The sequence below is a fragment of the Camelina sativa genome, chromosome 12 (genome assembly GCF_030686135.1).
Source record: "Camelina sativa cultivar CO46 ecotype springtype chromosome 12, ASM3068613v1".
Taxonomy (NCBI): Eukaryota; Viridiplantae; Streptophyta; class Magnoliopsida; order Brassicales; family Brassicaceae; genus Camelina; species Camelina sativa.
The window spans coordinates 8,562,900-8,575,926 of record NC_141891.1 but is presented as its reverse complement, the minus strand read 5'-3'; the positions used below and the strand labels follow the sequence as shown (position 1 = coordinate 8,575,926).

The 13,027-nt window shown below is 36.5% G+C and overlaps 5 protein-coding genes across 6 annotated transcripts; 3 read left to right on the top strand and 2 right to left on the bottom strand.

The window, feature by feature from the left end:
* Nucleotides 1–1,369: 1,369 nt before the first annotated feature.
* LOC104731038 (E3 ubiquitin-protein ligase APD1-like) lies at nt 1,370–2,140 on the bottom strand. Its single transcript, XM_010450293.2, has 3 exons — nt 2,066–2,140; nt 1,910–1,979; nt 1,370–1,788 (listed from the first exon to the last, which is right to left on the bottom strand). The coding sequence occupies exons 1-3, from the start codon at nt 2,138–2,140 to the stop codon at nt 1,421–1,423; spliced, it is 513 nt and encodes a 170-aa protein (XP_010448595.1). The 3' UTR covers nt 1,370–1,420.
* Nucleotides 2,141–2,845: 705 nt separating this feature from the next.
* LOC104731037 (F-box protein GID2) lies at nt 2,846–3,628 on the top strand. Its single transcript, XM_010450292.3, has one exon. It carries the CDS (start codon nt 2,971–2,973, stop codon nt 3,409–3,411), a length of 441 nt encoding a protein of 146 aa, XP_010448594.1. The 5' UTR covers nt 2,846–2,970; the 3' UTR covers nt 3,412–3,628.
* A 789-nt stretch (nt 3,629–4,417) lies between these two features.
* Nucleotides 4,418–5,695, top strand: LOC104731036 (3-oxo-Delta(4,5)-steroid 5-beta-reductase). Its single transcript, NM_001319284.1, is given in 2 exon segments — nt 4,418–4,456; nt 4,568–5,695. Coding segments are annotated over 2 exon segments (1,167 nt in total).
* Nucleotides 5,696–6,292: 597 nt separating this feature from the next.
* LOC104731035 (acyl-CoA-binding domain-containing protein 3) lies at nt 6,293–8,799 on the bottom strand. 2 transcript variants are annotated; one of them, XM_010450289.3, is made up of 4 exons: nt 7,365–8,799; nt 6,919–7,021; nt 6,713–6,823; nt 6,293–6,627 (listed from the first exon to the last, which is right to left on the bottom strand). In XM_010450289.3, the coding sequence occupies exons 1-4, from the start codon at nt 8,312–8,314 to the stop codon at nt 6,598–6,600; spliced, it is 1,194 nt and encodes a 397-aa protein (XP_010448591.1). In that variant the 5' UTR covers nt 8,315–8,799; the 3' UTR covers nt 6,293–6,597. The 2 variants fall into 2 exon arrangements, with proteins under 2 accessions (XP_010448591.1, XP_010448592.1); XM_010450290.3 differs by having other exon boundaries at nt 6,293–6,621.
* A 1,861-nt stretch (nt 8,800–10,660) lies between these two features.
* Nucleotides 10,661–12,987, top strand: LOC104731034 (putative WRKY transcription factor 7). Its single transcript, XM_010450287.3, has 3 exons — nt 10,661–11,911; nt 12,010–12,135; nt 12,498–12,987. The coding sequence occupies exons 1-3, from the start codon at nt 11,121–11,123 to the stop codon at nt 12,661–12,663; spliced, it is 1,083 nt and encodes a 360-aa protein (XP_010448589.1). The 5' UTR covers nt 10,661–11,120; the 3' UTR covers nt 12,664–12,987.
* Nucleotides 12,988–13,027: the final 40 nt, after the last annotated feature.

The window sequence follows — 13,027 nt, the reverse complement described above, 5'->3', positions numbered from 1 at the left end:
AAATATAATCATTTAATAAGGGAATCAAATGAAAAAGGAAATATTAAAAAAAAAATCTTCAAAAATCTTTGGTAATTTTTTTGTAGACTTCAAAAATATAATTTAACAGACTTATATGTCTGCATAGTTCTATAAACTTTGGTTAAATCTTCGTATCTTTGGTAGACTTCAAAAATATATTAGTGAGAGTTATAATTACTCTGCAAAGAATCATAGACTTTATGGTAAAGTCTTTGGATTTTCGGTTGACTTCAAAAATATATTAAGCAGATTTATAGTTAGTCTGCAGAGATTCATATACTTCGATAAAGTTTTCGCATTTTTGGTAGACTTCAAAAATATATTAAGCAGACTTATAGCTAGTCTGCGGAATAATCTAGACTTTTGTTAAATTTTCGTATTTTTGGTAGACTTCAATAATATATTAAGCATACTTATAGCTAATCTGCGAAGTTCTATAGACTTTTGGTTAAATCTTCGTATTTTCAGTAGACTTCAAAAATATATTACGCAGACTTATAGATAGTTAGCGGAGTTCTATAGACTTTAGTTAAGTCTTCAAAATATATTAAGCAGACTTATAGTTAGTCTGCAGAGTTATCTAGACGTTTGTTAAGTATTCGTATTTTTGGTAGACTACAAAAATATATTAAGCAGATTTATAGTTAGTCTACGGAGATTCATAGACTTTGGTAAAGTCTCGCATTTTTAATAGGCGTAAAAAAATATTTTAAGCAGACATATAGGTAATCTGCAGAGTTCTAATTATGTTGATTAAGTCTGGTGTATTGTAGCAGAACTCTAATATTAATTTTAGCAGACTTGTTTGGTAGTAGTTTTAAAAGTTTATTAATGAAACACAATTAAAATATATTAATAGTAGTTTCAATCTAAACAAGATCAGAGAATTCTAGAAACATAATTGAAAGATAGGAGTTCAGAATTAGCAATAACTCAGCCCAGAAATTTAATAAACTTGAACAACTAAAACTAATCAAAAAGAGAAAGACGTAAGATCTTATGTTGTGGAGAATGAAGGAAGTCGATTCAACGTTAATTAATTATATTAAGTTTTAAACAATTAATATATTTTTATAAATATTTAGATATTGGAGTTTAATCTTAATAATTTTATGAATCATATATCTTTGCCAATTGAAAGAAAAAGACAAACGACATTTTTGGTATTATGAAAATTATTACATAAAAAATGAGTTAATCTAACAATAAAAATAAAAAGAGGTTAGCACTTAGCGTGGCTAATCATTAATAAAAGTGGATTACCGTGGGTAACTCTCTCTTAATTTTCACTTGTGTCACTGGAAAACTGAAAAGAACACATCATAATAAAACGCAAAGCAAAGGGCGTTTCTTGGAAACATGAGACCGCAAAATGGTGATTAGGAAAAAACAACGGCATTCAAACTTTTTTCAACACTAATCTCTTAGCTTTGCGTATTACCCTCCGGCAAATCGGACACACTTTACTTTCTTCCGACAGGATCTTCTGAGCACAGCCGCGACAAGTGGCAGAGTGACCGCACGGTACGAAGAAACAGTTTCTCCGTTCCTCGAAACATATGACACACAATGTCGAGTAGTCCACATTATCGTCAGACGAGCTAAACGACGCATTTTCTACATCTCCTTTCCCCGTAACCTCCGACGGCGTCCAAATGGGGACTTCTTCTTCTACTGCCACCACTGGTAGACTCTCCATGCCATTATCCTCCATGTCACACTCGCTCAGGAATTTCAATATCAAAAATACAATCGTCATTATAGTCCCTAAGAAACAATAACAAATGTAAAAATTAGCTCTACATTGAAATAGCAGTATATGTTATATAACTTTTTTTAATTGTCAAGTATATATATATAACTATGGGAGATACTATATGTATCGTACCCAAAACTGTAATATAAATCAGCACTCTATCTGTAAATGATAGCTCCAAGTACCATCGAGCGACCTCATCCTGCAATATACAAGATACTTGTATAAATCAATCCATGGTTTCGTCAGTTTTGATAGAAAATGTGATTAGTAAGGGGTGGTACTCACGTGATCGGATGCTGTCGTGATGGAATTTGAAATATGTAGAAGCTGCAGACATTTTGTGATAGTTGCATCAAACATCTTCGAGAAATAAAAATGACCCACTGAAGATGGAAATGATATGTTTTCATATATCTGAAAGTTATATTGGATTTTTTCTTGTTTGATGGATAGAAAGCATTAAAAAAAATGAATTCTTGATTAATTCCAAGCAGTGTCATAAATCTGACAGTGTATATATAGTAGATTGTGTCAAAGTTAGACTCGTCGTGCAATCCATATATTCTTAATTTGATCAGATAAAGAGGGAAAATACAAGTTGCTAACACCCAAAAAATAGAAGATAACTCCAAACTATGATTTTAATACCTATTTTTAGAAGACAAAAAAAAAAAAAAGAATTCAAGTGGGAAAATGAAAAGGTCCCCAAATGATTCACTCTGTTTAGTCCGAAACGACGGATTCATTAATTTGAAAATTACGTGATGCTAAATTGCAAAAATAAGAATAGAAAATGGATCATCCTTTCATTTGTATAGTTTGGCTTATCTAATCATTGACACATAATCATCCCTAACAGGTCTCTTCTGGCACAATCATTAGATAAATGAAATTTTTAGATGATAACTCTATTTAATGGAGTAGTAGTTAAAAGAGTGAAGAGAAAGAACAAAAAAACATTTACGAACGAACACACCAAAAGACTCCAAAACAGCTATGAGGGGTAAAATCGTCATTTGACTTAAAAAGCAATTTTTAATCTTCTTTGTCGTCTTCGAAAATACTCAAAGAGCATCTGAGAAAACCCAATCTCTCTCATCTTCTCCAATTCGATACTTTATTTCTTTTTTCATCTCTCCTCTCAAACAAACTCAATCAAACAAGTTTCGATCTGCTTAATCAAAGTCGACATGAAGCGCTCTGCTACCAATGATGCTCAGAACGAGAAAGACAAGAAGATGAAGAGTACAACAACAGAGGAAGAAGAACAAGGCTCAGAAATCGGATTCTCGAATTTAGACGAGAATCTAGTGTACGAGGTGTTGAAGCACGTAGACGCGAGAACCTTGGCTTTGTCTTCTTGCGTGAGCAAGATCTGGCACAAGACTGCACAGGACGAGCGCCTTTGGGAGCTGATCTGTACGCGTCACTGGGCTAACATGGGCTGCGGTCAGAACCAGCTGAGGTTTGTGGTCTTGGCTCTCGGTGGTTTCAGAAGACTCCACTCGCGTTACCTTTGGCCACTATCTAGTCCTAATCCCCGTGCTAGAGTCGGTAAGGATGAGCTCAAACTCTCCCTTTCTCTTCTCTCCATTCAATACTACGAGAAGATGAGTTTTACTAAGAGATGAAATCTCTCTCCCAAACTCTAATTAGGGTTCGGTTTCATCTCATGTGTATTTGGAGTTTGGTTAGAAATTGATAAGGGATGTGTGATGTGATGCGATGCTCAAAGCTGGCAAGAATATTGTTTTATCCATAAGCCAGACTGTCAGAAACTGTTATGTTCTGTAATAATAGAGGATGATGTTTGATGAGTTTAATACTTTAATCGGATCTGTTTAAGTAGACTAATAGTATCATATATATGATTCGATTTTGTTTTAATGGTTCTGTCGTGAGTCCATAGTTGGACAATGGTTTGTAATAAAAATCGATTCAGGACAGACATGCCAAACTAATTCTGTAGTAAACCAAACATTCAACACTTAACGCAAAACCGGATACGATGTCAATCTATGTAATGTTGCTCTCTTTTTCGCAATTACTTGCGATGATAAGCATTATAGATTCGTCTGTTTATGTGAATTTGAGTGAAATCTAGGCATCAACACCATCATCGTGTAACCACCATCCTATCCATCATCCTTATTCAAAGCAAAAATCATTATTATGGCTGCAACCACTTTTGTCATTTTCTTATTTGATTGATCTTGCATTCTTGCTGTTAAGAAAGATGAAATACAACTATACAAGAGTCAACAAAAATAATTATTTTTACTGCATAAAGTAACTTAAAAAGCTTATGTTGATCTTCCAACATCTTTGTTATAAAAATGATGGCTATATTATAGTACTTTTTGTGCTAGGTGTGTTATATGAAGTTTGTAAACAAACTCGACTAGAATTACATAGAACCATAAACCAGTTTTTATGTCGGCATACTATTAATAACCAAAGTTAATATTTCGTGATTTTGTAAGATGATGACGGGTTTAGCTAAACAAGATTTGTTTCCCTTTATAAAATGACAATAACTCAAAAAGAGACAACCCCACACGGCTCTCTTAGCCACGACCATAACTCAAAACACAAACACATCTTAGCGTTTTTTCTAAAATCTGAAAAATCGAGAAAATGAGTTGGTGGTGGGCTGGTGCCATCGGAGCTGCCAAGGTAAAAAAAATTCAACTCAATCCATGAATCATCATATGATCATCCCGATCTTCATCTTCGAGTCACTGATTATTAGAAAAATCTGATCTTTTTTCTTTTGTGTTCTCGCAGAAGAAACTCGACGACGATGAGCCAACGCAAAGCTACGAAAGCGTTGCTCTCATCATCGGCGTCACAGGAATCGTCGGAAACAGCTTGGCTGAGATCCTCCCTCTTTCCGACACACCCGGCGGTCCTTGGAAAGTCTACGGCGTCGCTCGCCGTCCTCGCCCCAGCTGGAACGCCGATCACCCGATCGATTACATCCAGTGCGATGTCTCCAACGCCGACGACGCAAGATCCAAGCTTTCACCTTTAACAGACGTCACACACGTCTTCTACGTCACCTGGACCAACCGCGAATCCGAGACCGAGAACTGCGAAGCTAACGGCTCAATGCTCCGCAACGTCCTCCGAGCGGTTGTCCCACACGCGCCTAATCTCCGTCACGTTTGTCTCCAGACGGGGACGAAGCACTACCTCGGACCTTTCACCAACGTCGACGGACCTCACCACGATCCGCCGTTTACAGAGGATATGCCGAGATTGCAGATCCAGAATTTTTACTACACTCAAGAGGATGTTCTGTTCGAAGAGATCAAGAAGAAGGAAGGTGTTACTTGGTCGATACATAGACCGAACATGATCTTTGGTTTCTCTCCTTACAGTTTGATGAACATAGTTGGGACTCTTTGTGTTTATGCTGCCATCTGTAAGCATGAAGGGTCTCCGTTGATGTTTCCTGGGAGCAAGAAGGCTTGGGAAGGGTTCATGACGGCTTCGGACGCTGATTTGATTGCTGAGCAGCAGATTTGGGCGGCGGTTGATGATTATGCGAAGAACGAAGCGTTTAACTGCAACAATGCTGATATCTTCAAGTGGAAGCATCTGTGGAAGATTCTTGCTGAGCAGTTTGGGATTGAGGAGTATGGATTTGAGGAAGGGAAGAATTTGGGGTTGGTGGAGATGATGAAAGGGAAAGAGAGAGTGTGGGAGGAGATGGTTAAGGAGAATCAGTTGCTGGAGAAGAAGCTTGACGAGGTTGGTGTGTGGTGGTTTGCTGATGTTATACTTGGAGTTGAAGGAATGATTGATAGTATGAACAAAAGTAAGGAACATGGCTTCCTTGGTTTTAGGAACTCCAACAACTCTTTTATCTCTTGGATTGATAAGTACAAGGCTTTTAAGATCGTTCCTTGATTCCAAACCAAACATACTTTGGATAGTTCTCTCGTTTCATGTTTTATGCTTCTCCCAACATCTCAGTTCGTTGTTGTCTTCTAAAAAATGAAATAAAAGCGTATTCGCCCTTTTCTGTTTTTGAATATTCTTCCATCTCCTAGTCTTGTAAACCCTTTGGTTGCTTTTTGGAAAAGCTATACTCTTTTGGGATAATTTTCAGTTTTCAAATATCGTTACAAGTTACACTGAAATATATTGGACAATGTTGTGCTAGTCTTAGGGGAAAGAGCTGTAAGCCTGTAAATGTAATGGAAACACACGAGGTTCTGTGTTTTACTCCAATACCCTGCTATGGTTCCATCAGTGGTGTGTTTTTTTGGTCGTCTTGTGAAGTTGTTAATTGGTCCAAACGCACACAACAAGGTACCATAATTAGAGACGCTAGCTGTGAGAAAGACTTCACATGGACTTATCTCAACTCTCTCTCTCTCTCTCTCTCTCTCTTGTAAGTAAGAAAGCTTTGCTTATCTTGAAAGGAGTATTGATGCTAGGACCAATGATTTATGAATTCGGTAGTCTGGTGCGTAATATCAAACCAATGGCAAGTACTAGGAGTATAGAACAACAACCTTTGCTTGATTCATAAATCATAGGTCTTAGCATTATCAATGCACTAGAAATCAACCAATCCTTGCGCACATATATATACGTATATATAAAATACTTGAGTGCTTTTGTTTCTTTCAACTCCTTCAACCGAAAGGATCGAATGAAAAGCCTAAACCATTGGGTGAGGATAATGTATTATGCATACACTCTCCACAACCCCCAAGTTGCACCTAAAAATACTTATATGCAAAAGAATAGATTTGCCTTTGTTTCCCAAAGACCCTCCCTCCTTCAAGCCTCGCCTGCTTAACTTAACCACTGGTTTCACCTTTCCCCTGAAACTATTTGTAATTAAGACGGGTTAGCTTGCAGTTGCAGTTAGCAAAAGAAAATATATTAGGGAATCGCTGACACTGAGGGGAATACCATTTTGCTGGATTCATCAACAGCAGTTGTGTCTAAGTTGGTCGGATCTTCTAATGACCCTGAATTAGGAGGTAAGCAAACAGAGGTTTCAGTTTCTGACATCTTCCCTACCTGTTGAGAGAGATCAAGTCAAAGCTTATCAAATCACAAAAGCCATTTAAAAGATATCCAGACAATTTCTAAACACTCAAGATTAAACAACTCACAGTATGACCAGTCATCAAACCAGGGACCTCCTTTGAGACAAGTGCAAGATACTGCTCCATCGCATCTTCTTGACTCATGTTTCCAAGTTTTTGCCAAGCATTCCTGGCACAAAGTAAAGCACTATTTGTTACTCCACATAGAAGCTGATTTAACACTGCCATAAAGCAACCAAGCTATACACCAATGGCTCAGACAATTGCTGCTGAATCTGTCCTTAATTAGATGATCAGGTACCTTTCAAAGCATTATCCTTTCTAGTCTCTAGTATACGGAATCTATGGAAATATGAACCTGCAAAACTCTACAATACAGAATTTTATCCCTAACCACTAAACAATATCAATCTTTACACTCACAAAGTTCTCTCTTTTATGACGTTCAAATCATCAGTTACCAAGCTGAGTTGCATAGAAAACGATTCAGAACAATGGAAAAAGTATGATACCATTTGGCACGAGCAAAGACCATGACGGCCATAGGTTGTGCCTCTCGGCATGGCCCTTCAGTGGCTATCTTGTGAAGTCCGTACAAGTCCATCTTGGACTCAGCACCAATATCTTCTGATTTCCCGGATTCTTCCAAAAGATTTGCAACAGCCGCAAAGGATTTCTCCAGTTCACTCCTCTCAATTCCTTCCCAATCATCATCATCATCTTCAATACTCAATTCCTCTTTCTCTTCGTCAGCTCCTTCAGTATCAATCTCTGTCTCTGCCACCGTATTAGTCTCTTCAACCCTAACCTCATCCTCAACTTCAGCGACTACGACATCTCCTCTACTTTCTTCGTTTTCTACGCAACCACTTCTTCCTATTTTTGTCGATTCGCTTCGATCCTCTTCTCCTTCAAGCACAGTCTCCTCCTCCGCTACCACGTTTTCCGGCGAGACCGAACCATCAGCTCCCGCGGTTCGAACCATCGAATCTTCGCGTTCAGTAACGATTCCTTCCGCCGAGTCGCTCTTTTCTACCTGAACTCCACGACTGATCATCATCTCCTCGACGATCGCATTATTTTCCGGCGAGACAACCGCCGTGGACTCAGTTTCCGCCGTAAAAATCACCAGTTCCTCTTCGCGGTCTTTACGGGATTCAGCGTTTCCCGTAGTCGCTTCCTCGACTTCACCAACTCCATCAGCTCCGTTAACAAAGCGATCAACAAGCTCCACATTCTCATCAGCAACAACTGATAGATTCCTGTCGCTGTCCATCACTCGAGCATCCATCTTCTTAACAGAAGGAACCTCCTCTGTAACAAACTCATCACCGACACCGATGATCTCAGGCTTCTTGGAACTCGGATCGTTAGCAGAAGAGAAGAGATTGGCAAGAAGGAAAGAACACAAGAAAGCAAGAAGAGCCGTGAGAAGCATCTCAAGGAAAAACATAAACTCCATGATGATCGTTTTCGTTGGTTGAAGAATTAGGAAAGTAAGATACTTGGGATCTGACAAGGAAGGTAGAAGAATGTAAATAAAATACTAGTACTGCTACTGTATTTTAAGAAAGGAGGAAAGAAGAAGAGATGAAAAAGGAATAAATAAGAGAGAAGGAGGAGAAGAGAGCATATTCTTGAAGGAGGAGGCGCTTTATAGTTTATACCACAAAGACTCAAAAGAGGCGGGTCCGTCTCTCTCAACGCCCAACCGCTATGACTTTGCTCCTGCTGACTTGGCTCTTTCGGGTTTTTTATGCTTATCTTCTTCTTCTTCTCTCCACCTCACCACACCCCGGCTCCTTCCTTATTATTAACGCAGCGCGCCGCTTTTTTTTTCCTTTTTTTTGTCCAACACTCCAACTATTATCTTTTTCTTTTGGACTCTTATGTATAATGGTTGTAAGAGTGTTTTTTGGACTCTATATACTCTTATTTGTTTGTTGGTTAAAATCAGAAAAGAAGCTTTTATGAACATTAGTTTTCTAAATATTTGCTTGGATGGTGTTGTGAATGTTTGCCCAAAAAAAATAAAGATAAAAGACTAAAGAGAGACAAAAGAAACGTTGATTTAAAAACAAACCACTTTCAAAGGCTTTAATGATGCCTAGATTTGAATGCTATACATATAAACAAGACAAAAAAAACTAAAAAAGATTAGGTTTGGAGTTACAAGAAGTGAATGATTAATATAAACATAATTTTTGATTTGGTTTTTTTTCTTTGCAATTATGCAAGTGGGGTTCAAAGTTTTTATTTTGTGTGCTATAAAAAACCAAAAATTGGGCCTAAATTATAACGAGACTAAGGAGTAAGGCCCATGCGAACATTCATCATTTTTTAGCATAACATATTTTTTCACGGTTTTCTTCTACCCAACTCAGTCGCTCTCCTCCACTAAGAGCAACTCTAACCATAAAACATATTTTTCAAAAAATACATATTTTTCTATTTCACTTTCCAAAATACCCCTTTTTAATATATAAATGACTTAATTCTAAACCTTAAATTCCAAATATTAAATCCTATCTCCAAAAAAGTATACCCTAAATATAAAATAGAAAACCCAAACCTGAAATAAAAATTTTAAAAATTAAAATTGTGTAAAAGAGGGTAAAACTAAAATTTTCAAAAAATTATTTTTGAAAAGGAGTAATGGGCATTTCTAACAAATTTTCAACAAAACACCAAATTTTGACACCAAATTTAGTGTTTTGGTGTCCCAAAATTTTTTCCATCTCCAACCACAACACTAAAAACAAAAATTTTGATTATTTTATTATAAAATTTAAGATTAAATATTTTTAATAAACATTAATGTTTTGTTTTTGTTTTAATTTTGTAATATTATGTTTCCACTAGTTTAGTAAACCTTGATATGAATTATTCAACTTAATAAATTTGGTATTTATTTTAAAATTTTGTCTAAATTATTTATTTTATATTATATCAAATATAGTTAATAGTTAATAGTTCACATTATTAATTGTAATAAAATAGTTTTAAAAATATTGATGATATATATGGCTTTCAATGGATAAACAATAGGTTAGATATATATCTAAATCAAAAATACAAATAAAATAATTATTTTTTTAGTGTTTTGTAAATATAGTGCAATACTGTTTACAAAACACTAAAAAAAATAGAATAATGTTTGTTATGCTGTTGTTTGGAGTGCTTTTGCACTATAATTGATGTTTTCCGTCAGCGAGTTGTTCTAAACCCAATTGATAAGTTCTGTTGTAGTGACCGAACCAGAATCATAGAGAATAATCATAAAGAATATGTGGTGTAGTTAATACTATGAATTGTCAATTTATTAATATATCAAACTAAAACCATAAAACAAAATAAACTTGATCCATAATTAAGATAAGAAAATTATACATGTGATATATAAACATACATATATTAAACTAACACTGAAACAACACACTCAACTTCATTATACATGTGATGCATGTACTATTATTATACTTAAATACATCTACTTATTAAATTGAATACTAAACTATAATCAATTTTGTGTAGTTTTGAATTACTATAGCGAGACAATCATTTTTTTAATTCTTTTTTTTGTCTAATGACTTTATTAAAAATAGAAAAGCAAAATAATATTTGCCAAACTCCATAATTAAAGTAAAACAAAAAAAAGAAAAGACATGATTTGTGCAAAAATTACTTTAAATTCAAATGGTTCATCATTTAAATTTAAATTACCAGGGCACAACAAAAGTCTCCTTTTGTTTTTCACTTTTTTGTTTAAATCCTCCTTTATAATCAGAGTTGAATCTGACTATTTCATGTAAATATAGTAGTATATTGTAATTGTACTATCCCTATAATTAGACTCAAAATTAATAATAAAAAATATCTAGATTTTTTTTTGTTCCCGAATAATTCAAGTAATTGGAGCTCCACTGGTTTCCAATTTAAAATAATTGACGTTGAGAGTGTCAAAATGCTTGACAAAATTCTCACACGTGTAGCTTTATGATTGGTAGTCTATTTGACTGATGCACTACACCCCCCTACAAAAAGATAGAGATAGAAAGAGAAAGAAAACGCATATGGTTGACTCTCTCCTCTCTTTCACTCTCTTCAATCTTCTTCATCATCATCATCTTCTTTAAACCAAACACAACTTACAAGGAAACTGTTGTTTGAATCTGTGTCTCTATTTAAAAACTCCTTTGACCTTTTTTTTTAAAAAAAAAACGAGTATAAAAAAGTGGTTTGTTACGTTGTCTTTGATTTTTTAATATATGGCGGTGGAGCTGATGATGAGCAGTAGCAGCAGTTACGGCGCAGCCGGAGGTAAAGGAGACGGTTTCCCTTCAATCTCGGCTAAATTGGAAGAAGACACAGCTCTAAGAGAAGCTGCTTCCGCTGGGATTCACGGCGTCGAGGAGTTTCTCAAACTCATCGGTCAAAACCATCAGACGGAGGAGATAACGGCGGTGACTGACGTGGCGGTTAACAGCTTCAAGAAGATGATTTCTCTTCTCGGTAGATCTAGAACCGGACACGCTAGATTCAGACGAGCCCCCACCACCACCACCACCACCACGACGATGCAGACGCCGTTTATTAAGCAAACGACGGTGGAGAAAGAAGCGGAGGAGGAGGAGGAGAAGAAGCCAGAGATAACCGCCGTGTTTGCGAAACAGAAAACAGAGCAATATCACGGCGGTGGATCTGCGTTTAGAGTGTACTGTCCTACTCCGATTCATCGACGTCCTCCTCTATCTCACAGCAACAACAATCAGAATCAAACAAAGAACGGTTCGTCTTCTTCGTCTCCTCCGATACCACCACCACCGTCGACGATAAACTTCGCTCCGTCACAACCTGTCTCAGCAGCGACCAACTCGTTCATGTCTTCACATAGCCATAGGTGTGAAACAGAGAGTACACATATGTCATCAGGATTCGAGTTCACTAACCCATCTCATCTCTCTGGTTCAAGAGGTAAACCACCTTTATCAGCTTCAGCTTCGTTGAAGCGAAGATGTAACTCATCTCCCTCCAGCCGTTGTCATTGCTCCAAGAAAAGGTTCGATCCCAAATCTAAAGATTAAGACTTTATTAATTATTAGTACAGATCTAAATCTAAAGGTTGAAGCTTTATTTTAATGGTGTTAAAAAAATTAGGAAATCAAGAGTCAAAAGAGTGATTAGAGTTCCAGCAGTAAGCAGCAAAATGGCTGACATACCATCCGACGAGTTCTCATGGAGAAAGTATGGTCAGAAACCTATCAAAGGCTCTCCTCATCCTCGGTTAGTAGTCCTTATTCATTTTTTGTTATGATCGATCTACTTCACAGTTCACATATAGTAACATCACTTCATTCAACATACACAATCTCTATAGGATTTGATTAGAAAACTACGCAACTTGTGTTTTGTCAATATTATTGCCAGATAAAAAAAAAATGAAATGTATGTATATTTTTTCTATATTGGTTGTACCAAACGTGTCGTCTAGTAGTAGTAGTGGGTTCAGTTTCACGCTCTTTTTGACTTGTTGTTTCCTAGAAACATTTTTTTAAAATTAAATACAAAGCCAAGTTTGAGTTGACTCGTGATTATTAATTAAAACGGCTGATGGACTCGGTGGTGAATTGATGATATTATCACAGGGGATATTACAAGTGCAGCAGTGTAAGAGGGTGTCCGGCGCGTAAGCATGTGGAGCGTGCACTGGACGATGCGATGATGCTTATCGTGACGTACGAAGGAGACCACAACCATGCTTTGGTGCTCGAGACGACGACGACGACGACGCATCATGACAAAACTCTTTAATTCTGGTCGTTGCCGTTCAGAGTTTGAAAGCAAGTGTGTGTGTGTGTGACCACTAAATCCAGATTAGTCAACGACAGAGTGGGCCTGCACTGCACTTTTTTATTCCTTTTCTTTTTTACTTATAAATTTTTATTGAAAGACAACATTTTGAGAAAGCTTTTTGCTTTATCTTTCTTTCCTTTAATTGAAGAAAAAAAAAAAAGAGGAAGGGGAAAGATAAAGACGAGAGAGGAACGTTGTGGATCTTGGTGGAAGTTGAATCATGTGAATGTCCTTTTCTGTTTATTTACTTCTAGGATTATATTAATCACTATTTTAGTCTAATTCTGATTCTTCAATTTAATTTTTAGACTCTTTTGACCCA